Source organism: Somniosus microcephalus, chromosome 24, assembly GCF_052327205.1.
Source record: "Somniosus microcephalus isolate GS21.2 chromosome 24, FLI_Smic_1.0, whole genome shotgun sequence".
In the NCBI taxonomy this organism is placed as follows: domain Eukaryota; kingdom Metazoa; phylum Chordata; class Chondrichthyes; order Squaliformes; family Somniosidae; genus Somniosus; species Somniosus microcephalus.
In genome coordinates, this window is record NC_141010.1 from 41026275 (window position 1) to 41051890 (window position 25616).

Consider the following 25616-nt stretch of genomic DNA (forward strand, 5'->3'; position numbering starts at 1 on the left):
GCATCAAGATGGCCACAGGGAACAGACTAATACAAGACGGAAGATGGGGATACCTCACCACCTGCTCCAGGCACCACAATAGCGACCTGATCCAATGGCAGTCCCAGGCAAGGCAAGATAGCCCCTGTGCCCCCCTGCCTGGCTTCTCTCCCCTCCTTGTGGCCACCTTGATCCCAATGCTTGTAACTGCACTATATCAATATCATCTTGTACTGTATTTAATCATCCATACCTAGAGAATTAGCTTAAAGTGTCTCATTTAGAAGCAGTGATACTATAATCTGGTGTTTCATGAACTAATGTGATTTGCTTTATAATAAACGAATAATTCACCCGCCTGGGCTATCTGTATAGCTTGCTGTATTTTGATGGGTATTGGACATCCTACTACCCCATGTTGGTGTCCAGTCTGGATTGCGAATCCCTCCATTTCTGTTACAAACTTAAGTGAGCTTGGAGCCACGTGGACAAACTGTATCCTAATGACTTCACTTTCATTTTTGCTGTTTTTTTAAAAATTAATATTTCCTGACTTTCTTAAGTTCCATTTTTTCCTGAGTAGAAGCAGATATGAATCTGTTTATTTACTGTAGTACAGTGGAACCTGGATTTTTGGGGCAACCCCACCCAGTGCTTAGTAAAGAATTGGCAGATAATCAAGTTAGCACTGATGTTGGGAGCAGCTTGAGGTGGGGATGGAGGAGCATCTTGTATGCAATTCTCCTTGTATCCTGTTTCTTGTCAAATGCTACGTCAGCTCGAGAATAACTCCATGAAGAGAGTTGAGAAGAAACAATGTAAAGATATCCATATATAATGTAAGGCCCGGATTTTATGGTGCTCCCAACAGCGTATGCACAGCTTACGCTGCCGGAAGCCTACAGAATGGCCCCGCAAGTTCTGGGTTTCCGTATGTGCGAAAACCTGGAACTTGCGATCTGTCAAGTTTCGCTTGGACAGATCCACCGCATCCACTACAAATTCACTTTCGCTGGTGCAGAGTTGGGCTATTTACCCAACGAATGCCCACAAAACCCTTACACCTGGTAAAAGCAGGCGCAGTTAGTTCGATGCGTCCCCTGGGATTGCGTGGGCCATGGGGAGCCAATCGGAGCAGGGAATGCTTCATTCATAAGTTTGACAGGAAGTGCTGTCAAACTTAGAAATACTACGAGCCCCAAAACATCACTAAATCTTCAAAAAAAATTAAAAAACAATCACATTTTTTAAATAAACTATAAATTACATGAAATAACTTTTAAATAATTTAAATTTTTGAAAAAAATAATTTTATTTTCTAACGGGGCTAAAAATAAACTTACCTTTCTTTAAAGTATTTAAAAATAATAAACCTGTGGAAAAAATGTTTTAATTTTAATTAATTCACCACTTACCTTGTAAAAAGCAGGCCTTACGACTGCTTTTTAAATGTGTAAATTCTGGAGACTTACCCTCGCGGGAAAACCTGCAAAAAAACGCAAGTTCGATGCGCATGCGCAGCCTCTCCTGCGCACACGTTCGAACTCTGAACCCCTTCTTTCAGGGGAACGGAAGTGCCGGTTTCCCGCACATGCGCAGTGCATGCAGGAAACCGGCACTTCCATTGGGCTTACGGGTGAGTACCCCGTGCGTACTCACCCGTGGAGTCCCGAATTTCTGGGCCATTAGGTGATTTCCATTATGCTCATGGGGATTCTGTACATAAATAGAATCCCCAGAAGCATCCAAGGCATCCCCCTTTTTGATTGGTTGGCCTAGCCCACGTGACCCACGACCTGCATACGCCCCTGGGATCCGTGGCTCTTTACGCAACCTGCAGGCCCAGGACCAGAACAGTCCGAAACTTCGTAGACTCCAGGTAAATTCGTACTTTTCTTTCAGTTTGGAGGCATACACTGGCGGCAAACCTCCGACCGCAATTTCCAGGCCGTTATATAATGTAAGGATGGTCAGATAGAAGAGCAGTATGCAATGTAAAGATAGCCATACAGAAGCACAGTATATATAATGTAAGGATAGAAAGAAAAAGAAGGACCTGCATTTATATAGAGCCGTTCACGACCAACGGACGTCCCAAAGTGCTTTACAGCCAGTGAAATACTTTTTTAAGTGTGGTCACTGTTGTAATGTAGGAAACGCGGCAGCCAATTTTCACGCAGCAATCAGATAATGGCCAGATAATCTGTTTTAGTGATGTTGATTGAGGGATAAATATTGGCCAGGACACTGGGAGAACTCCCCTGCTCTTCTTCGCAATAGTGTCATGAGATCTTTTACGTCCATCCAAGAGAGCAGACGGGGTTTCGTGTCTCATCCGAAAGACGGCTCCTCCAACAGTGCAGCACTCCCTCAGCGCTGCACTGTAGTGTCAGCCTAGATTTTTGTGCTCAAGTCTCAAGTGGGACTTGAACCCACAACCTTCTGACTCCAAGGCGAGGGTGCTACCAACTGAGCCACAGCTAACATAGAAACATAGAAGATAGGAGCAGGCGTAGGCCATTCGGCCCTTCGAGCCTGCTCCGCCATTCAACGAGATCATGGCTGATCATCCAAACCCTAGCACCCGGTCCCTACACCGACAGCCATCCCACCCAAGCCCTATCCCCGTAACCCCGCGTATTTAATCCCCCCTAACACTAAGGGACAATTTTTTTTTTTATCATGGCCAATCAACCTAACCTAACATAGCTGTATAGAATCACAGTATATCATTAATGTAAGGATAGCCATATAGAACAGCAATTTAGAATGTAAGGATATCCATAAAGAGGAGCCATATATAATGTAAGGAATACCATATCGAAGAGCAATATAGCATAAAGGGTAGCCATATAGAAGAGTCTCTTCTGCTCCCCCGAACAACTGCCTAGTGTACTTCTCTCGCTGCGCTCTACAGCGCAGATCACTGCTCTCCCGACTCCCTGGAAATATTCGAACATAAACGATAATATGGATAATGGGAATATGAATAATCGGGTATGTTACATTTTCAGTTTTTCATTTTTTTTCCTGTAGTAAACTGAAAACAAAGATGTATCTGGCTCTGCAGTCCCTAGAGCTTGATCTTTCAAAGATGGCGAACATGTTCCGGTAAATATTCACTTCTCTGGTTTGATGCAGTAAATTGATTTTGAGATTGGTTTGTTACTGTGTCAAAGTTGGATTGCAGTGATTTAACACGAGAGATAAGATCACTGAAAATAATTCTGCATAACAGAAGTATAGTCGCTTTCATGAGAGGTGAGGTGAGAAAAGCACGTGCATGGGTTTTATTTTCAACAAGTTCAGATCCTCAAACCTCCAGACTTGCTACTACAGTGAAGTGAAATGAAAGTGTTGACACTTCCCTCACTTCTAGCTTTTACTAGAACAAATCTAAGTGTCTACCTAATTCAGGTGCATGTTGTATTTATTTTATTGTATTGTTCTTCGGGCTTCCTAGTGGTGATCTTCTGACTGAAAGGTGGCTCATTCATTTTTATTTTGCGAACTGATAAACTATACAAATCTGACTCCTAGATACAATTCATATAAAGATTGTGAACTCATGCTACAGATTTACGTGCTGCTGTGATTGAAGTTTAAATTTCTCACCCAAGCACTTTAAATATGAAACCCATCCCAACTATAAACTTTTTGCCCTATATTCCTGAAAATAACTGACTCGAGCTGAGGTACAGTTTCACAGGTGCCCAAGTATCCATTCGGTGAGCACTCAGGCAGCACGTGTTGCCAGGCTAGCCTACCATAGAGGCATTACATTCAAGCCCAATTGAAATGCTCATGCATTTTCCAGCAGGGGCAGTGAATAGGAGTGGCAACCCTGGTTTAATACTTTGCCCCCCCCCCCCCCCCCCCCGCCCCCTCCTTCCTGTAGCCAATTGTAACATACCAGCTGAGATCTTTTAAGTCACCGCAGACTAGGAATTGAAGCTGGCATTGAGCCAGGTACATTATCCGAGCCATTGTGAGGTGGGGGAGATTAAATTATTTTTCCTTGCCAATTTTTCCCCCTCTCCTACTGAAGATGTTGGCTCTTTGCTCAGGTATGTTACACTGGCACCTCTCACCTGCTGATACCTGGCCCAAGTGGTCACTGTTCATACGTGAGCCTTAATGGTGAATGCCAGCATTATTTGACCGTGGAGAGCTAACGGCCGAGTCTGATCCTGTCTTCACCTGCGGCCAAGTGCATATCTTCCCAGCAGGCATCACTGGATAGTAATCGGGAGCGGGAATCCTGGCTGGTTTATACCTTGACAGGCCACTTGTAGCACTCTACTGTCACCCCAGTTGACGTCATCTGACTCAGCACAGACCAGGGATCAAAACGGGGGAATTCCTGGCCCCTGTGGCAATAAATTGAGCCATCAAGAGAGCTGGATATTTAAACAGCATCTTCATTATTTGTGCATGCACCAAATGGGAGTTAGCACTCTTGAAAGAGGTTGTGAAAGGATTCATTAGAAATGTGTTACTTTGCAAGAACATTGGTTTTGTAATCCAGTTGTAACATCTTTTCTTTATTCTTCATTATTGCAGATTAGCGACAAATGCAAGTAACCTTGATACCGTACTTCAAGGAAGTGTTGGTTACCTTACCCCGAGGAGCGGTGGTATGTTTCTTTCAATATTTGATGTGTGCGTATTTCTGGTCAGTATATCTGGATAAACAGATTGGGGGAGGGAGGATGGTGTTAACTATGTTACGTCACTGAAATAATAGCAGCAATGTAATGGTCTTGCACAACTTTGTAAGGCCCAGGTACACTCTGAGAACATTTAGCAGTATTTTGAATTTTAGTTTAACCTCCTCCCCCTGGGCTGCATATAGTAACACCACTATTCCTGGCCAGAATGGAGATAATTGGGTAATTCCCCCATCAGTCACACCTGGAGATGACCACCCTGCTGTAAGTGCCTGGGATTGATTTCACGCACATAATTTGTATTATTTAACTATTCTCCACTCGCTGTATTTTGCTTTAGAAATTAGTCTGCTTTTATCGGGAGACGTTGCCGTACTTTTGGTCATGAGTTCTGTTTGCTGTAATTTGTAGCGACTCTTTAAATCATAGAATCATAAAACACTACAGCACAGGAGGAGACCATTTGGCCCATTGAGTCTGCGCGATGCTGTGGAACTAGCGTCACATATAGGCCCAGACCGGGTAAGGACGGCGGGTTTCCTTCCCTAAAGGAAGGGTTTTACGACAATCCAACAACTTCATGGTCACTTTTACCGATGCAAACTTTTTATTTCCAGATTTTTTAAAAATGAATTCAAATTCTCAAACTGCCATGGTGAGATTTGAACTCATTCTCTGGATTACTAGTCCAATAACATAACCATATATTTACAAAATTGCACACGAAACGAAAAGGTGGCCAGATAACTGGATAAGTTTATGAATTAAATTGCATACAATTATGTACATGGCTGTACAAAGAGTAGGACTGGGCTGCCATTAATATCCCAGTATCACTGACGGATACAAAGTCCAACTGACTAGGGCTTTTTAAACATCATCAGTTTAACTGACTAAATTACAACACTGCGGCATTATTATAAACTTGTGGCTTGAGGAAGTAGCTCCCAGAGCTCCTCCTTTAGGCACTTCCAGGCCAGGTTAACAAGACGAACCGCATTACTGTCAGTGAATGAAGTGAAGATTAAAGTGGAAAATTGAGCTTGATAAAAGATTGCACTTGTGTGATGCAATTGACTGTTGCATCCTCATTATTGTCTAGAGAAGACAGATAATTTAACATTACAAAAATGTTAGAATTAGTGCTTTACTCTTACAACAATGGCTTTCTTGGATTAAACCGGGAACATGCTGTGTAATATCCTTTTAGAAGGTTAGACTCTATATGCTGAGTAAATAGACCATTTGGTGTAGTGCGCTGTTTAAATAGGCTTTGTTTGCTGTAAAATAGACCATTTTGCTATAAGTCCTGCTGTAAGTCCTGCCCCGCGTCCAACTCATTGGCTGACAGTGTTGCCAATAGACACTCGGCCCCCCGCCCTCCCCGAAGGTGGCGACTCATGTCATGGTGGCAGCAGCAGCTCTGCAGTACCTCACGCAAGTAAGTGCCCATTCTTTGAATTAGCTTAGACAGTGAAAGTTAGGTTAGACAGTGAAAGTTAGGTTAACGTTTCAGTGAAACCCTTCATTAGAACAGATGAAAGATACCACACAAAAACGTTAATCTGTCTTTCTCTTTCAGATGCTGACTAACCTGTGTATTTCCATCGCTTTCAATGTTTTTCTACCAGTTTGATTAACGATGGGTGTGTTTTGAGTCAAAGTATCTTTGCTTGATTTTACAGGACACTTAATGAACTTAAAGTATTACGTCTCTCCTTACGACCTGTTTGAAGAGGGAACTGGTGCACCTATGAACCTTAATGAAACTAACGGTACAATGCCAGGATCCTGTTTGTTGTGTCAGTAGAAAATAAATGGCCAGGGCTGAGAATGAGATGAATAACATCTAGGATAGTGAGTTGGTGCTAGATAAAGTTTTCAGTGTAATTTCCTCTTTGTAGTCCAGTTGTAATGTTAATATGTACTGAGGAGCCTTTCTGTTATCTAGGAGAATACAATGCTAAAGGTGGGTTTTCCTCCCATGATTTCATTTTGAGTCAAAATTAGCAGCTGCCAAAGATAGAATATGATTTAAACTTTGTTCCATTTTAAACATGTGATTTGAAGTTACAGTGATGTCTTTGCCCATCTTGTATCTATGCACCCGCCCCAAGCAAGACCTTCCTTCCATCATAGGGTCAGAAATGGGGATGTTCGTTGATGGTTGCACAGTGTTCAGTTCCACTCACAACTCCTCAGATAATGAAGCAGTCCGTACCTGCCTGCAGCAAGACCTGGACAATATTCAGGCTTGGGCTGATAAGTGGCAAGTAACATTTGTGCCACACAACTGCCAGGCAATAACCACCTCCAACATGAGAGAGTCTAACCACCGTTCCCTGACATTCAATGGCATTACCATTGCCAAATACCTCACCATCAACATCCTAGGGGTCACCATTGACCAGAAACTTAACTGGACCAGCCACGTAGATACTATGGCTACAAGAGCAGGTCAGAGGCTGGGTATTCTGTGGTGAGTCTCTCACCTCCTGTCTCCTTTCCACCATCTACAAGGCACAAATCAGGAGTGTGATGGAATACTCTCCACTTGCTGGATGAGTGCAGCTCCAACAACACTCGAGGTGCGACACCATCCAGGACAAAGTAGCCCGCTTGATTGGCACCCCATCCGCCACCTTAAACATTCACTCCCTCCACCACCGGCGTAACGTGGCTACAAAATGCACTGCAGCAACTCGCCAAGCTCCTTCGGCAGCACCTCCCAAACCCGTGATCTCTACCATCTAGAAGGACAAGGGCAGCAGGCGCATGGGAACACCACCACCTCCAAGTCACACACCATCCTGACTTGGAAGTATATCGCCATTCCTTCATCGTCGCTGGGTCAAAATCCTGGAACTCCATCCCTTCACCACATGGACTGCAGCAGTTCAAGAAGGCGGTTCACCACCACTTTCTCAAAGGCAATTAGGGATGGGCAATAAATGCTGGCCTTGCCAGCGACGCCCACATCCTGTGAACGAATAAGATAAAACAAATACAATTAGTGTCATGGTGTATGGGCTATTATGTAATAGAATTGGCAACCTTACAGACTAGAGAAACCTTAGACTTGGGTAAATAGACTGAAAGTTTTAGTTGATGGCTTAAAAATAGATAAGAGTAGGTAAGATTAGAGTACAGGTAGACTATCCTTTATCCGAAAACCTCTAAAAACCGAAAGTTTTTTCATTCAGCGTAAGTCGTGCGCACGACATGACCAGAGTGGCGCACGACTTACGCTGAGCAGGGCAGAGGGTCACAGAGTTCCCTCTTGGGTAGGAGATTGCAGGTCGAGCCGGGTAGCGTGGAGGTGGTACCGGGAGAGTGAACCCGACAATACAGCGGCCCGTCCGATATTCTTTTCTCCCCCCCCCCCCCCCCCCCACCCCGACCCTCCGCCACCCCTGACAAATTTCCCAATACCTTCTGAAATCCGAAAAATTCCAAAAACCGAAACTCAGCTGGTCCCAAGGTTTTCGGATAAAGGATAGTCTACCTGTATCTTGAGTTGAATTGCAATTTATGTTTGGAAGGAACTCAATTTTGTGACCATTTGTTGTTTTTTTGCAATGCCAACAATTATAGGCAAACATAGCTTTCAGTGAGTAATAGAAACCAGGGTGGAAATAACATACTTAAAGGACCGATGCACTGCAAGAAGATAACATTAAATAAATGTTGGGTTTGAGGGGTTTAAACGATGAACTTGGTGGGGAATTCACACTGGGACTATATACGTATTATTTACAGTACTTGTATTTGTGATTCCAGTTACTTTTCTTAACCCTAACGATTTTTAACCTACATCTGTAGCAGAGCAACTCCAATACCCGAGGCCATCCCACTTTAACATTCAAGGTCCAGGTTTCATATTCATACAATGCTAACTACTTATACCACCAGTTTTGTTCCACAGTTGCACAGGAATTCCTTTGTTATTAAATGCCTCTTTTGCAGCTGCTAGTTTAAAAGTATGGGATCCTCTGCCTGGTCCCAAAGATTGATGCTCCTTAATTGCCTACTCCGTCAAATATCTATCCAATTCTCCTGTAAAATTTTCCACACTATCTGCTTATTTGGGAAGTCTGTTCCACACATTCACCACATTCTGTGTAAAAATAATTGAACTGTCTGTACGCTTTCCTTCTACGCTTGAGACCATATCCCATGCTTTTGAGTTTGTTACAATCTAGGACAGACTGATGACCGAGTTTGTGTAATTTATTCCATCATTGGACAGCTGATGTTATTGAACTTAATTTAGACTACATTAGATTGAGATTCTTCTGTAAAAATCCTTTGACTGTCAGTTGACAAGTAAAACATCCTAGTTCCTGTGACGTGATCAGAAATAACACATTGATTGCAACATTCATTATACCAACTCGTAAAATACAATACCACAGTATGATGGAAGCTGCAGACTCCAGAAAACAATGTGGAAAAGCTTTCTTTTTACACTGAGGCTTGCGAACAGGATCAGGAGTAGGCCATTTAGCCCCTCGAACCTGTTCTGGCATTCAATGTGAAATCATGGCTGATCTGCGATCTTACTCCATATTCCTGCCTTTGGCCCTTAATACCTTTGGTTAACAAAAATCTATCAATCTCAGATTTAAAATGAATTGATCTAGCATCAGTTGCCATTTGCAGAAGAGAGTTTTAAACTTCTACCACCCTTTTTGTGTAGAAGTGCTTCCTAATTTCATTCCTGAAAAGTCTGGCTCTAATTTTTAGACTATGCCCCCTAGTCCTAGACTCCCCAACCAGCGGAAATAGTTTCTCTCTATCGACCCTATCTGTTCCCTTTAATATCTTGAAAACTTCGATCAAATCACCCATTAACCTGCTAAATTCTAGAGAATACAACCCTAATTTGTGTAATCTCTCCTTGTAATTTAACCCTTGGAGACCGGGCATCATTCTGGTAAACCTACACTGCACTCTCTCCGAGGCCAATCTATCCTTCCTAAGGTGTGGTGCCCAGAACTGCGCACTGTACTCCAGGTGTGGTCTAACCAGGCCTTTGTATAGCTGCAGCATAACTTCTACCTCCTTATAAGAACATAAGAATTAGGAGCGGGAGTAGACCATACAACCCTTCGAGCCTGCTCCGCCATTCAATAAGATCATGGCTGATCTTCGACCACAACTCTACTTTCCAGCCCAATCTCCATATCCCTCGATTCCTCTAGAGTCCAAAAATCTATCTCGGCCTTGAATATACACACAGACTCAGCATCCACAGCCCTTTGAGATAGAGCATTCCAAAGATTCACAACCCTCTGAGTGAAGAAATTCCTCCTCATCTCAGTCTTAAATGGCTGACCCCTTATCCTGAGACTATGCCCCCTAGTTCTAGACTCTCCAGCTAGAGGAACAACATCTCAGCATCTACCCTGTCAGTCCCCCTCAGAATCTTGTGTTTCAATGAGATCACCCCTCATTCTTCTAAACTCGAGAGTATAGGCCCAATCTACACAATCTCTCATCATAGGACAGCTCTCGCTCATCCCAGGAATCAATCTAGTGAACTTTTGTGGCACCGCCTCTAAGGCATGTATGTCCTTTCTCCGTTAAGGAGACCAAAACTGTTCACAGTACTCCAGGTGTGGTCTCGCCAAAGCCCTGTACAATTGTAGTGAGACTTCCTTACTCTTGTACTCCAAATTGCCTAATTGCTTGCTGTACCTGCATGCTAACTTTCTCTGTTTCCTGTACGAGGACACCTAAATCTCTCTTGTATTCTAGTCCTCTAGATACAGAGACCAGCATTCCATTAGCCTTTTTGATTATTTTCTGTACCTTTTTAATTATCTGTGTCTTTGGACCTCCACTGTTTTTAGCTTTTCACCATTTAGAAAGTACCCTGCTCTATTGTTTTTGGGTCCAAAGTGGATGACCTCACATTTGCCTACATTGATATCCATTTGCCCATTCACTTAATCTATCAATATCCCTTTGTAATTTTATGCTTTCGTCTACAGTGCCGCCTACCTTTGTGTCATCTGCAAATTTGGATACGTGGCTTTCTATGCCATCATCTAAGTCGTTAATAAATACTGTGAATGTTGAGGCCCCAACACTAGTCACATCCTGCCAATTAGAGTATCTGCCCATTATCCCTACTCTCTGTCTCCTGCCGCTCAGCCAATTTCCTAACCAAGTCAATAATTTGCCTTCAATTCCATGGACTTCAACCTTAGTTAACAGTCTCTTATGAGGGACTTAATGAAATGCCTTCTGGACGTCCATATAAATAACAGCCATAGACATTCCCCTGTCCACTACTTTAGTCACCTCTTCCAAAAATTCAATCGGGTTTGTCAGGCATGACCTACCTTTCACAAATCCATGCTGGCTCTTTCTGATGAGCTGAAAATTTTCACGGTCTTCAGTCACCCCAACCTTAATTATGGACTCTAGCAATTTCCCGACAACAGATGTTAGGCTAACTGGTCTATAATTTCCTGTTTCTTTCCCCCTCGCCATTCATAAATAGCAGTGACATGGACAATTTTCCAATCTAAAGGGACAGCTCCAAAATAGAGAGAACTTTGGACGATTCCAGTTAGGGCATCTGCAATGTGCTGACCTACTTCCTTTAAAACCCTGGGACCCATCTGGTCCTGGGGATTTGCCACTCTTTAGTACCATTAGTTTCTTCATTACTGTTATTTTGTTTACATTAATTTTAATGAGTCCCTGTTTCTGCTTCAATATTAGTTTCTTTGGGATTTCCAGCATGCAATCCTCTTCTACTGTAAATACTGATGCAAAGTAATTATTCAACATGTCCGCCATTTCTTTATCATCATTGACAATATCAACGATATCAGTTTTTAACGGGCCAACATTGCTCCTGACCACCCTCTTTCCTAATATAAATGTAAAAATTCTTTGAGTTGATTTTGATATTTCTTGCAAGCTTCTTTTCATACTCCTTTTGTAGCTCTTGCTATCTGTTTTGTCATCTTTTCTGTTCTTTCTATCTTTCCCATTCAACAGGATCTGTGCTATTTTTTGCATTTTTGTATGTGTTTTCTTAGTATCATGCTATCTCTTAAAAAGACTTGCATTTATATAGCGCCTTTCACGACCACTGGACGTCCCAAAGTGCTTTACAGCCAATGAAGTACTTTTGAAGTGTAGTCACTGTTGTAATGTGGGAAACACGGCAGCCAATTTGCGCACAGCAAGCTCCCACAAACAGCAATGTGATAATGACCAGATAAACTGTTTTTGTTATGTTGATTGAGGGATAAATATTGGCCCAGGACACCGGGGAGAACTCCCCTGCTGTTCTTCGAAATAGTGCCGTGGGATCTTTTACGTCCACCTGAGAGAGCAGACGGGGCCTCAGTTTAACGTTTCATCTGAATGACGGCACCTCCGACAGTGCAGCACTCCCTCAGCACTGCACTGGAGTGTCAGCCTAGCTTTATGTGCTCCAAGTTCCTGGAGTGGGATTTGAACCCACAACCTTCTGACTCAGAGGCCAGTGTGCTACCCACTGAGCCACCACTGACACTTACCTCTTTAGCCGTCCGTGGCTTTTTTTTGGCAAATAGGGCTCTTGCCCCCCTGGTATAATCTGGTTCTGTATCACAAATTCTTTTTTGAACACCTCCCACTAATCTTCTGTCGTTTTCCCCATTAACAGCCATGCCCAGTTTACTGTGGACAGTCTTTGTCTCATCTCCTTGAAGTCGACCTTTCCTAAATCCAGAATCTTAGTAGCTATGTCGCGTTTCTCCCTTTCAAACACTACATTGAACTCGTTCATGTTATGATTGCTATTAGATCATTTAGATGAGTTTTTTAAACTGCTTCAACGTTGGAAGCTCGAGTGTTTACATCCTTGTAATACATTCAGACCCATTTGTTATTTTGTATAATGCTATTTTATAGGAAACAATCATAAGTAGCAGGAATTTGGCGCTTCTGTTTATTTTCCCTTTTGTAGTTTTTGCAGCTAATTTGTTTTTATCCTCTCTCTGCAGTTCCCCGATCCTTGGGCATGAATGTGTTTGTAACGATTGAGGGCCCCACGGGAATGTGTAAGCTGCCTATAGCTCCCCTGATCACAGGCTCCCATCCCACAGACAACAAAGGGTAAGGAAACTTGCTGCTGGTGAATGGGGACTTTGGGTTAAGTAATCCTTGCTCATTAAACCGTATAATGTAGGAATAATTGTTTAAGTATAGTGTTAAAGGCACTCCTAACATGGCTATGCAATGATTGATGATAGTCCTAATGCAGACTGATAATTCGCATTGTCAGCGTGTATTAACACCATAAGTATAGTGTGGGTTTGCTTTGCCTCAAGACTGCAAATATAGTGTAAATGCAGCTTCGAGTCCAGAATCAAAGCCTAACCTGATTGCCAGAGTGAAAACTCCTTGGACGAGGTTAGTCTCATTCCGCCGCTCCAGTCTCAGGTTGGGCCTTAACTCCGGCTTTATACTATACACGTTTAGTATTGTTGCAAAACAAAACCCCTTCAAACTAATACTAAGCTTATAGTGTAATTGCAGCCTTAGTCGCAGGAAGAGATTTTATTCCATCAGCTATTAGCCAAGCCAAGAGGGTGTGCTGGTAATAATTGTAGCACCTCAGAGAAACAAACCAACCAAAAACCATTGTGAGAGTTACTATTTGTTACTTGTTTATAATTTGGGTGATTTTATGTAATATGCTTTAATATTAGGTATGGTTTGCACACTGGTTTACAGTAATTTGAGACAGGAATTACTATAAAATGGGCTATCTGTCTCATACCATTCCCTATGCAAGAGGAGAAGCATATAGTCAAATCCCCAGGCTTTTTATCTTATAAATAACACCTAGAACGTTTCAAAAACCCCAATGCCACCAAGTAATAGTGAATTGGGTGGCTGTGGTACCCAACTCTGCTTTTTATCATCAATAATTATTGTTGTTAAATTGTGACGATGCTTGTTTTTAAAAGGGCTTTGGCCAGTTGTCACTTTGACTTTGTTCTTCTCCTTTTTGCTATCACTAGCATTTTAGTGGCATGTGGTTGTGCATGGGGGAAATTCTCATTCTGGGTCCATTTGAAATATGACAAACACACAGCCATCCGTTAGATTATAGGTTTTATTGTTGCAAAATTTAGCATGTTAAGTTGTATAATGCTAGAATGAAGGAAAGAAAGAAAGAAATAACAACAGAAAATGCTGGGAACACTCAGCAGGCCAGGCAGCATCCGTGGAGAGAGAGAAACAGCATCCGTAGTATTTTGCTAAAGAAAGAAAGAGTTTGCATTTACATTGAGGTTTATGTCCTTGAGATCCCAAAATGCTTCAAAAGTGCTTTTTTAAAGTGTAGCCACTGGTATTGGCAGCCATTTTGCCCATGGCAAGGGCTTGCAAACAGCAAGTGAAGTAATGGCCAGTTAATTTGGTTTTTTTTGGCTGTTGGATGAGGGAGGAATGTTGGCTAAGACACTGGGAGAACAGCTTCTCTTAAAGTGTCATGCGATCTTTACCGTCCATCTGAACCACCAGAACAGGCCGATGGGACCTCGGTTTGACATCTTATTTGAAAGACAGCATCTCTGACAATGCAGTACTCCCTCAAAATGACTGAGGTGTGAGCCTAGATTATGTGCTCAAATCCATAGTGGGCCTTGAACTCTCAATCTTCTGACTCAGTAGCGGGAGTGCTACCAACTGAGCCAAACTGACAGGTGCTGGCAGTTACAGGTGTGGTGGGGGTAGTAGTGGGAACAATTTGGAATGGCGAATTAAGGGTAGCCTACAATAAACATATCCGCATAGCATTAATATTTTGCCTTGGTATTTCCTATATTACATTGTTAACAATAGGCTAAATAAGGTTACTGATAACACTGATCCCTGAAATGCTGCAAATAGATCTGACTCCGTGCCCTGGCTGTTGGTTAGCCATGCGGTAATCCTCCTACTTTGTTTTTTTTCTCTTCCAGCACACCTTCCTTCTCTTCTGTGACAAATACCAACAGTGTGGACCTGCCAGCCTGCTTCTTCCTAAAATTTCCTCGGCCAATTCCTGTATCAACTTTTTTCATTCAGAAACTTCAGAGCTTCTTAGGTTAGTTTATGTGCACCCATTGCGAGAGAAATATTAGGACAGGGTGCCATCAAAGTTTAAAGCTGACCCTAAAGGGCTTTGTACAATCTTCCCTGGTTAAATAAGCAGGATTAAACAATTGAAGTTTTAAGTACTCCTAGTATCCTACAATTCAAAACTTTGTTTGATTAAAATTCTACTGTCCGCACAATGTACTGCTTTTCAAGTTTCAGCGTGGTGCTCTGAGTTTTAGTCAATCTATGGATCACTTATTAACTCATGATATGTGGGATATCACTTTATGGTCTCTTATCTGATATTGCAACATGATTCCTATTTCAACTTGCATTTATATCGTGACTTTAATGTAGCAAAACATCCCAAGGTGCATTATCAATCTAAATTTGTCACTGAGCAACTTGAGATACTAGGACAGGTGACAAGAGGTAGGTTTTAAGGAGCGTCTTAAAGGAGGAGAGAGAGGCAGAGAGGAGAGAGAGGCAGAGAGGCTTTGGAGGTGAATTCTAGGGCCCCGGCAACAAGTGTGTCTTCTCTATAATACCTTCAAAACAGCTGTCGCCTCAGGAAAGCCAGTCTGCCAGTGTTGGAAAGATCAGCAATACCAAAGAGCTCCCCCCCGTTGGCTCCCTGGTCTGTGTTGAGTTAGCTGATCTCAGCTAGGGCAGAACAATTGAACTCAGTGCCCGTGGATTAGGGAGGTTTCCTGCTTCTGATCTCTGTTCAGTGACAGAAAGCAAATTTTGGTTGAGGTCAGAATTGGGCTCGTCTGCGATGACCCTGCGGGTTCCTCCCCCACAATACAATAGCTTCCTACACTCACCTCTCGGCTCATGAGAAACAACCGATGAGGCAAGAAAGTGGAGGGGCTATCCCCAGCATGAGTCAGACCTTTTGGAGAGTGGCGGGGGGGAGGAGGGGGTGGAAAGGAGTCAAGCCTGGTCTCCTTGTCAAGGATCAAACACTTTAGTATAATTAATAGTCTGTTTAAAATGTTTTCAAAGTAGAATTTCAGAATGTTGACTTTGAGCAGTCAGCAATCTGCTACTAATTTTTTTTTTAAGTGCGCTCACGCCTTCTAATAGCGAAGATGGATACCACAAGAGAATAAAGTACGCATTTCTACTGCACCCTTTTGGCAAAAATGGACTACAGACAATATAATAACCTGTAAAATCTCAGCATTTAGTGTAACATATCTTCACAATGTTTTTTTTTAAAGGAATGGGTAGTGTATGCATTTTATAGTGCTTTTAGATCAAAAATCAACCAGAACTTGATTTGCTCCCATTATGGCTAATACATAATAAAAGTAGAAAATGCTGGAAATACTCAGCAGGTCAGGCAGCATCTGTCAAGAGAGAAACTGAGTTAACATTTCAGGTCAATAACCTTTTGTCAGAATTGGGAAAAGTTAGAGATGTAACAGGTTTTAAGCAAGTGCAGAGCCAGGGAAAGGGGGAGGGGAGGAAAGAACAAAAGGGAAGGTCTGTGATAGGGTAGAAGGCAGGAGAGATTAAAAGACAAAAGGGATGATGGTGCGAGGCAAAAGGAGATGGTAATGGGACAAGTAAAGAAACAGAAGATGGGTTGAGAGGAGGTTTAAATGGGAATAGCAGAATCATCAGCAGCAGCTGTCTGAAAAAATTGTGGCAGAGGCTATAATCTGAAACTGTTGAACTCCATGCTGTAAAATACCTAATCAAAAATGAGGTGCTGTTCCTCGAGCTTATACATAGTCGAACAGAACAATCACACCTTCAGTAGGTTTTTCACCGTATCTAGCGGCGTGTGATTTTCTATGTTCTTCCAATGATGATTTTTTTTTTGGACAGGTATCCCCCTCTTCGATCCTCCTGCCACTCTAGTTCCACTATATGAACTGATCACACAATTTGTACTCTCAGGGAAGGATGGCAGCTCATCAACTTTGAAACACAACATGCGGTTTTATGCTGTGAGTGACCAGTAATACTGGAATTTATAGACTAGTTGTAATTCTGGTTATTTGTTTAAAACATTACTGTTGATTTATTTATTAGCTGATTTATGTTTTTACTTGCTGAGTTATCTGAAGACACTACAGTTAGCCTCACCACCCTTAGACTTGGGAGTGGAAGCATCAGCCAGTGTTCCTGCTCTTGCTTACTATTCATAGATACGTCTTGGAGAACGCACCTGTGTGGACATTGGGTGTGGATAGGACTGGATTTTGGCACAGTTTGTTTACATTCACCATCTAGGCTCACAGATAGAATAGTGCAGCACAGAAGGAGGCCATTCGGCACATCGAGTCTGCATCTGCACTTTTGAAGAGCAATCCAGTTACTCCCACTCCCCCGCTCTTTCCCCATATCCCTACAATTTTTCCTCCTTCAAGCATTTATCTAATTCCCTTTTGAAGGCTACTATTGAATCTGTATCCAGCCTATCAGGCAGTGCGTTCCAAATCCTAACCACTGGTTGTGTAAAAAAGTTTTTCCTTATGTCGCCTCTGGTTCTTTTGCCAATCACCTTAAATCTGTGCCCTTTGAATATCAACCCTTCAGCCATTGGAAATAGTTTCCCTTTATTTACTCTATCTAAACCCTTCATGATTTTAAACACCTCTAACAAATCCCCTCTTAGCCTTCCCTGCTCGAAGAAGAAAAACCCCAGCTTCTCCAGTCTATCCACGTACATGAAGTACGGATACATGAATGAGGCAATGGAGGACTCCCAAATTCCGTGAAACTGTACAATAGCAAGACTCAGCCTTCCAGAGAGATTGGGGGCAAGTCGGTAAAAACGTGCCTATATTCCTTAAATTAAATATTCAAGTGTTGTCAGTATTCAAGCAGTCACAAATGGCAGACATGCAGTACTAATCTTTCACTGTTTCATTTGACTGACTTCTGCTCTGTATATTTGAGCGGGGTGGGAGAGGGGAATGAAGAGAGCCCTGCACGTTGACAAGTATCCTCCTCTGGACAAATATCCATGATAAATGTATGCCACAGACTAGAATCTTGACTGTTTCACTCTTGACAGTTTTATATATGTGCATATAATATATTTAAATGAATTAAAAGTTTGATGTTGGTGCTTTGCCAGTCTTTACCAGGCCAACAGCATTGCTACTTTCTGAACAAGGATGCCCCAATCCATGATGGGAGGTGCCTGCAGGGAGCACTGCTTCATAAAATCCCTTTCAGGCACCCAGGCCAGGTGCCTCAGATTCTGGAGCTTATCAGACACCAAGTGGCCTACAACACGCTGATTGGGAGCTGTGTGAAGAGGACTGTGCTCAAGGAAGGTATGGGAGGTTTTCTATACAAGAACCTGATTGCTCCGTTTACTGGGATTGTGCATTTACCCATTTGCGAGACGGTTGTGCTCAGGTTGGTACTCCCCTATAGCGAAAACAGGAACTTGTTGGTCGTTGCTGCTTTTTAGTTGTTGAAAATAGCTTCTGCAATTAACCAACTTCCTTGTGACGCCTTTTGCCCTTGAAAAGATTGCAGGACAGATTTGTTGTGGCGCCATGGAGTCTGATGAAGCATCTGTGCAGCAAGCGCAACACTTGCCAGCAGGACTGCTCGCCCAAGATTTTTCAGGGCTGCCCCCTCACTGCTTATTCATGGCAAGCTCGTGGCTCATGTTGGGCTGACCACTGAGAAAGAAGGGGCAGGAAATTATACACGTCAGCAAAATGAAAGGCATGTGGTCATAAAAGGTGGAAGTGGAGAAAAAAAACTTTTTGCAAAGATTCTAAATATTCACTCCATCTATTTCAGCATTTACAAAGGCTGCTTGGGGGAGAAAAGGTGGCCTGACAAAACCCACTGGCTGGCAAAATGAATCTGGAGGCAGCAAACTGAGTCTGTGACCAAGTGAGAGTGATGCTGCACCCAGACCTCCTCATTGGTACGCACTATTGTGCTGTTTTGGCATTCCAGGGCAGAACTGACAGGAGGTAGTGGCAAAAAAATTGAGGGAACAAGTGACCTTGACGCTCACTGGTGTGCTGCCCGTGTTGCAGGTTGGTTGCCGGTCTCCTTTCAGTGGGTGGCACCCACATGCAACTGGCTTCATGTTGATAGAACCAGTTCCTCTTGGTCATTGCCAGGTATGGCTTGTGGCATAATGGGTGTGCACAGACTAGCTCTGGTGCCTGCTGATCTTCTTGGCATGCCTTCTTTCACCTCGTACCACTTCACCCATGAAATACTGCATTTGAGGTGCAACATTTTTCAAGAAAGTTAATCGTTAAGCACTTTTCATTAAAAAAAAAATCAACAAAATTTAACAATGGAGATTGTACAAAATAATGTGCAGCAAAACGGAACATAATGCTAAAAATGCCATTGCTTATGGAGCTCTCCCTTAGACCCATTCCGAATAGGTGAAGTGAGAACCCAGTATGAGCAGACAGAAAATCCTGTTGGGTTTCATTTCAGTGTATTATAATATTTAAATGAAAGTATAGCTTGTTTTCAGCCACACCACTTCAGGCCAGTCTAAGATGCCTGCCAGAAAACTGAGTTCGGTAATCTAGCTCTTAATCTGATTTTCCAGTCCCCAGTGCCTGTTCTGCTCCTGCTCAACTGACCAGAAAGTCTATCCTTACACAGACCCTTCAGAATTGTGTTAACAATAATATAGCTCTGAACATTTTTAAAATTAATGCCCAGGCAGCATCAAATACTCTAAAGGCTGAAAACCTTTTTTTTTTTAATTTGTTCACTGTAAGTGGGCGGCTCAGCAAGGCCGCATTTATTGTCCACCCCGGTTGCCCTGAGAAGGTGGCAGGTCTTCTTCCTGAACCGCTGGGTAATTGTTTTTGCAGCTAAATGGCTTCGTAGATCACTTCAGACGGCCTTGAGAATCAACTACAGTGCAAGACTGCAGTCGGATACTGGCCAGCTGCTTTCCTATGCTAAAGGACATTAGTGAACCAGTTGGGTTTTTACAACAGTTTGGCAGCTATCATGATCATTGTTCCGGTGCTTGCTCACAATTACTAAATTTGTTGAATTCAGTCACACAGCTTGCCATGGTGCGATTTTAAACTCGTGGCCTCTGGATTTGAAACATGTAGCTACATTTGGTTATGGGACAGAAACTAAAGAGCAGTGTAAATGAGTATTTTTCACATGGTCAGGTTATGGGTAGTGGTGTGCACCAGGACTATTTGCTGTTTTTTTTTGTTGCTTTCTATCTATATAAATGAATGGGATAGGCACGAGGGATCATTTTTAATTTGCTAATGACTGGAGCACGCCAAGCTGTGATGAGGATTTTAGGAGGACATCGACAGGCAAGTGCAGTGGGCAGGACGGTGGCAGATGCAGTTCAAGAAATGTGACCTGGTACATTTCGGGAACAAAGAACAATGACAAAAATTATACGTATTCCTGTGTGAATCCTCCTTAAGAGAGTGAGGAATGGAGAGATCTAGGTGTTTCAGATACAGAGATCTTTAACAGCATGAGTGCAGATAGAAAAGACTATTAAAAAGGCAAAAGGGACTTTGGGCTGTATACACTGGGTTGTTTAATATAAAAGCAAGGAACTGAGACATGGGTTAGGCCACAGTTGGAGTAGTATATGCAGTTCAGTATAAGTAGGATATTAAAGTCATAAAAAGGGTATGGTGAAGATTCACTAGAGTAATACCAGAATGAGAGGCTATAGTTATGAGGAACGGCTTGAAAAATTGACAATTTTTTCACTGGAACAAAGAAGGAAACAATATTTTGCTATTCACCTTCTCAAAGCATTTCATAACTTTAAAAACCTCTATTAACTCATGGCCACTAAGAACTGGATTGGCACTTCCCAAGTTCATTAGAAATGCGGTCCTTGTTGCCAACAGAAAGAGGAAAATATCATATCAGGGCTAGACCCAGCTCCCAGAGTGAAAAGCGAGGGAAAACCTTTCAATCTGTTAATCAGAGCAATTGTAAAACTCTCTTAAATTCGTTTCCTGTACAGTTTTCTTATAATTTCTGTGTGAATCGTTTGATTGCAGATTTACCTGGTCGTTTGCAGTTTGAGGTGTGCCCGTTGAGCGATACCAGCTTCAGCCTGTCCTTCCAGCACCCAGTCAACGACTCCCTTGTGTGTGGTATGCTACTTTACTGACTAAAATCTTTGTCTAGTTTGTGACCATATGTAAACCTGTTTAGTAGAATACTCATTACTAGATTCTGAAATAACAACAGAAAATGCTGGAAGCACTCAGCAGGTCAGGCAGCATCGAAGAGAGAGAGAGTCAACGTTTCGAGTCGGAGACCTTTCGTCAGAACTGGAAAGGGTTAGAAAGAGATTTTTAAGCAGGAGCAGGGAGATGGGGAGGAAAGAACAAAGGGAAGGTCTGTGATAGGATGGAAGGCAGGAGAGATGTCCCACAGTTCTGCGCTCTCCCCGTCCCTTCCTTCCCAGAACCATGATAGGGTTCCCCTTGTCCTCACTGTTCACTCCACCAGCCTCCACATTCAACAGATCATCCTGCGCCATTTCCGCCACCTCCAACGTGATCCAAACACATCTTTGCCTCCTCTTTCTTCCCCCCCCCCCGCCCCCCCCCCAAGCATTCTGAAGGGACCGCTCCCTCTGTGACACCCTGGTCCACTCTTCTATCACCCCCAACAGCCCTTCACCTTCGCCCCGCACCTTCCCATTCAAGCGCAGGGGATGCAACACCTGCCTTTTTACTTCCTCCCTTCCCACCATCCAGGGCCCCAAACATTCCCTCATAGAAACATAGAAGATAGGAGCAGGAGTAGGCCATTCGGCCCCCTCGAGCCTGCTCCGCCATTCAATGAGATCATGGCTGATCATCAAATTCAGTACCTTGTTCCTGCCTTCTCTCCCTATTCCTTGATCCCTTTAGCCTTCAGAAATATATCTAACTCCTTCTTGAATATATTTAATGAATCTATAATTCCCTGTTTTCTCTCTACCACCTTTTTTAAATAGTGGGGTTACATTAGCTACCCTCCAATCCATGGGAACTGTTTCAGAGTCTATAGAATTTTGGAAGATGACCAGCAATGCATCTACTATTTCTAGGTCCACTTCCTTAAGTACCCTAGGATGTAGATTGAGGCCCTGGGGATTTATCGGCCTTCAATCCCGTCCATTTCCCTACAAATACTGATTTCATTCAGTTCCTCCCTCTCATTAGACCCTATGCTCCCTGACCTCTGGGAGGTTATTTGTGTCCTCCTTTGTGAAGACAGAACCAAAGTATGTATTTAATTGGTCTTCCATTTCTTTGTTCCCCATTATAAATTCCCCTGATTCTGACTGCAAGGGAGCTATGCTTGACTTCACTAATCTTTTTCTTTTCACATAGCTATAGAAGCTTTTACAGTCAGTTTTTATGTTCCCTGCAAGCTTGCTCTCATACTCTTATTTTCCCCCTCTTAATCCTCAGGTTTGCTGCTTTTTCTGGCCAATTTATATGTCTGCTCCTTGGATCTTACGCTATTCCTAATTTCCCTTGTTAGCCACGGTTGAGCCACCTTTCCTGTTTTAGTTTTATGCCAGACAGGGATGAACAAATTCTGTACTTCATCCATGTGATCTTTAAATGTTTGCCATTGCCTATCCACCGTCAACCCTTTAAGCAACGTCCCCCAATCCATCCCAGCCAACTCGCGCCTCATACCATTGGAGTTTCCTTTATTTAAGTTCAGGATCCTAGTCTCTGCGTCAACTACGTCACTCTCCATCTTAATGATGAATTCTATCATATTATGATCGCTCTTCCCCAAGGGAACTCGCACAACAAGATTGCTAATTAGTCCTTTCTCATTACATAATACCCAGTCTAAGATGGCCTGATCTCTAGTTGGTTCCTCGACATATTGGTCCAGGAATTCCTCTTCCACAGTATTGTTACTAATTTGGTTAGCCCAATCTATATGCCGATTAAAGTCACCCATGATAACTGCTGTGCCCTTATTGCTTGCGTCTCTAATTTCCTGTTTAATGCCATCCCCAACCTCACCACTACTGTTTGGGGGTCTGTATACAACTCCCACTAATGTTTTCTGCCCCATGGTATTTCTCAGTTCTACCCATAGATTCTACATCATCAGAGCAAATATCCTTCCTTACAATTGTGTTAATCCCCTCTTTAACCAGCAATGCTACCCCACCTCCTTTTCCTTTTTGCCTATCTTTCCTGAATATTGAAAGCCCCTGGATGTTGAGTTCCCAGCCTTGGTCACCATGGAGCCATGTCTCCGTAATCCCAATTATATCGTATCCGTTTACATCTATTTACGCAGCTAATTTGTCCACCTTATTACGAATGCTCCTCACATTAAGACACAAAGCCTTCAGGCTTGTTTTTTTAGCATTCTTTGTCCTTTTAGAATTATTTTTAACTGTGGCCCTGTTTGATTTACACCGTTGATTTCTCTGCCTTCCACTTCTGCTTTTCTCCTTCCTATCTTTTGCTTCTATCCTTGTTTCCCTTTTCTCTGTCTCCCTGCACAGGTTCCCAACCCCCTGCCATTTTAGTTTAAACCCTCCCCAAGAGCACTAGCAAACACTCCCCCTAGGACATCGGTCCCGGTCCTGCCTAGGTGCAAACCGTCCAGTTTGTACTGGTCCCACCTCCCCCCCAGAACCGGTTACAATGTCCCAGGAATTTGAATCCCTCCCCCATGCACCATTCCTCTAGCCATGTATTCATCTGAAATATCCTTCTATTTCTACTCTGACTAGCACATGGCACCTGTAGCAGTCCTGAGATTACTACCTTTTGAGGTCCTATTTTTTAATTTACCTCCTAACTCCCTATATTCAGCTTTTAGGACCTCATCCTGTTTTTTACCTATATCATTGGTGCCTATATGCCTCCCTTTCCAAAATGCTCTGCAGCCGCTCTGAGACATCCTTGACCCTTGCACCAGGGAGGCAACATACCATCCTGGAGTCTCGTTTGCGGCCGCAGAAACGCCTGTCTATTCCCCTTACAATAGAATCCCCCATCACTATAGCTCTCCCGCTCTTTTTCCTCCCGTCCTGTGCAGCAGAGCCACCCACAGTGCCATGAACTTGGCTGCTGCTGCCTTCCCCCAATAAGCCATCCCCCCCATCAACAATATCCAAAGCGGTATATCTGTTTGAGAGGAAGATGTCCACAGGGGACTCCTGCACTACCTGCCTGCGCCTACTACTCTGCCTGACGGTCATCCATTCCCTTCCTGCCTGTGCAGCCTTTACCTGCGGTGTGACCAACTCACTAAACGTGCTAGCCACGACATCCTCAGATTCACAGATGCTCCAGTGTATATTAATTCGCAGCTGCAGCGCCGCAATGCGGTCTGCCAGTAGCTGCATCTGGATGCACTTCCCGCACACGGTCGTCAGGGACACAGGAAGTGTCCCTGATTTCCAACATAGCGCAGGAGGAGCATGCCGTGGGGCCGAGCTGTGCTGCCATGATATACCCTTTAATTTAATTAAATTAAATTACATCAAATCAAAGACCACTAATTACACTACAATTAAATTATATTAATTACTCAAGGGCCCTTATTTACTAGCACTCCCCGCTACACAACAGAGACCTTAGAAACTATAAACCACAAAATTAAGACCTTCTAAACCTTATACACTATTAACTTTAACTGTCAAACTATAGAGTAGTATAAATACTCACCTGGCCGTACTCACCCAATCAGCTGCTTCCGCTTGCCCGCGTCACTTTTTGAATCATGACGTGGCTCTGGAACGCCGCCACCCGTCTGAGATTGGTAAGACTCTGAAAAAACCCGCGAAACTGAGTATAAATACTCACCGGCTGCTCCCGACACTGGGCCTCTGAAAAAAACATACAGCATAGAAGGAGGCCATTCGGCCCATCGTGCCTGTGCCCGCTCTTTGAAAGTGCTATCCAATTCGTCCCACTCACCTGCCCTTTCCCCATAACCCTGCAAATTTTTCCCCTTCAAGTATTTATCCAATTCTCTTTTGAAAGTTACTATTGAATCTGCTTCCACCACCCTTTCAGGCAGCGCATTCCAGATCACCATAACTTGCTGCATCAAAGAATTCTCCTCATCTCGCCTTTGGTTCTTTTGACAATTATCTTAAATAAAGGTCAATGAGGGGGCACCCACATTTGAACTGGGGAGCTCTTGATCTGCCAGTCAGATGCTCTACCACTGAGCTTATACCCCCTTTCCACAATCATTTTTAAATGATCTCTCTACTTTCTCAGACTCCACATCTTGTTCAATTATTTTAAAAGTTACCTTTGTTCTAAATGATCATTGTGTTATTTTGAAAGCTCCCAAAGAGCAGCCAGTACTCTCAGTTGTGGTCTCTGGTGTAGCTTCTCCGTTTCAAGTTTCAATTTTCAATGCTGTTTATTTTACCAGTTGTGATGGATGTGCTGGACTCCAGGCAAGTGAGCTGTAAGCTCTATAAAGGACTCTCCGATGCCCTCATCTGTACTGATGACTTCATTACCAGAGTGGTACAGCGGTAAGGGTCTTCTCTGTACTGAATACATTCCAGAAAAAGGAGGATCATGGGCGGGATTTATTGATGGTCATCGTGTAACTCAAATTACATCTTTATTAGATAGCATTCTGAGATTTATACCAGTGTTTTGGAGATCACATTCTCCAATAGTCTAGTGGGAAAAGGCATTGCTTGGTTTAGTACTGACACATAGGGGACGATTTTAAGCCTACTTGCTCAGCAGAAATCTGGCGGGTGGGTGGTTAAAATTAAAATTAAAATCTTAACGATCCGAAAACCGCCATGATCGCAACATCTGCAATTTTAACCTGCTCTCCTGAGCAGGCGACAAGGCCAAGCGCCTGGAGCCGACAGTCTTTCTTTACATATGCATG

At 43.1% G+C, this 25616-nt stretch overlaps 1 protein-coding gene across 1 annotated transcript in view; it reads left to right on the plus strand.

Annotated features, from left to right (window-relative positions):
* Positions 1 to 25616, plus strand: part of med1 (mediator complex subunit 1) — an 87897-nt gene that overhangs the window by 36692 nt on the left and 25589 nt on the right. Inside the window, exons 8-16 of the mRNA XM_085966557.1 lie at positions 3016 to 3090; positions 4543 to 4616; positions 6335 to 6424; positions 12662 to 12773; positions 14630 to 14754; positions 16587 to 16708; positions 17845 to 18046; positions 20765 to 20860; positions 25137 to 25242. Coding sequence (XP_085822683.1) covers positions 3016 to 3090; positions 4543 to 4616; positions 6335 to 6424; positions 12662 to 12773; positions 14630 to 14754; positions 16587 to 16708; positions 17845 to 18046; positions 20765 to 20860; positions 25137 to 25242 — 1002 coding nt within the window. The remainder of the gene's footprint in view (positions 1 to 3015; positions 3091 to 4542; positions 4617 to 6334; positions 6425 to 12661; positions 12774 to 14629; positions 14755 to 16586; positions 16709 to 17844; positions 18047 to 20764; positions 20861 to 25136; positions 25243 to 25616) is intronic.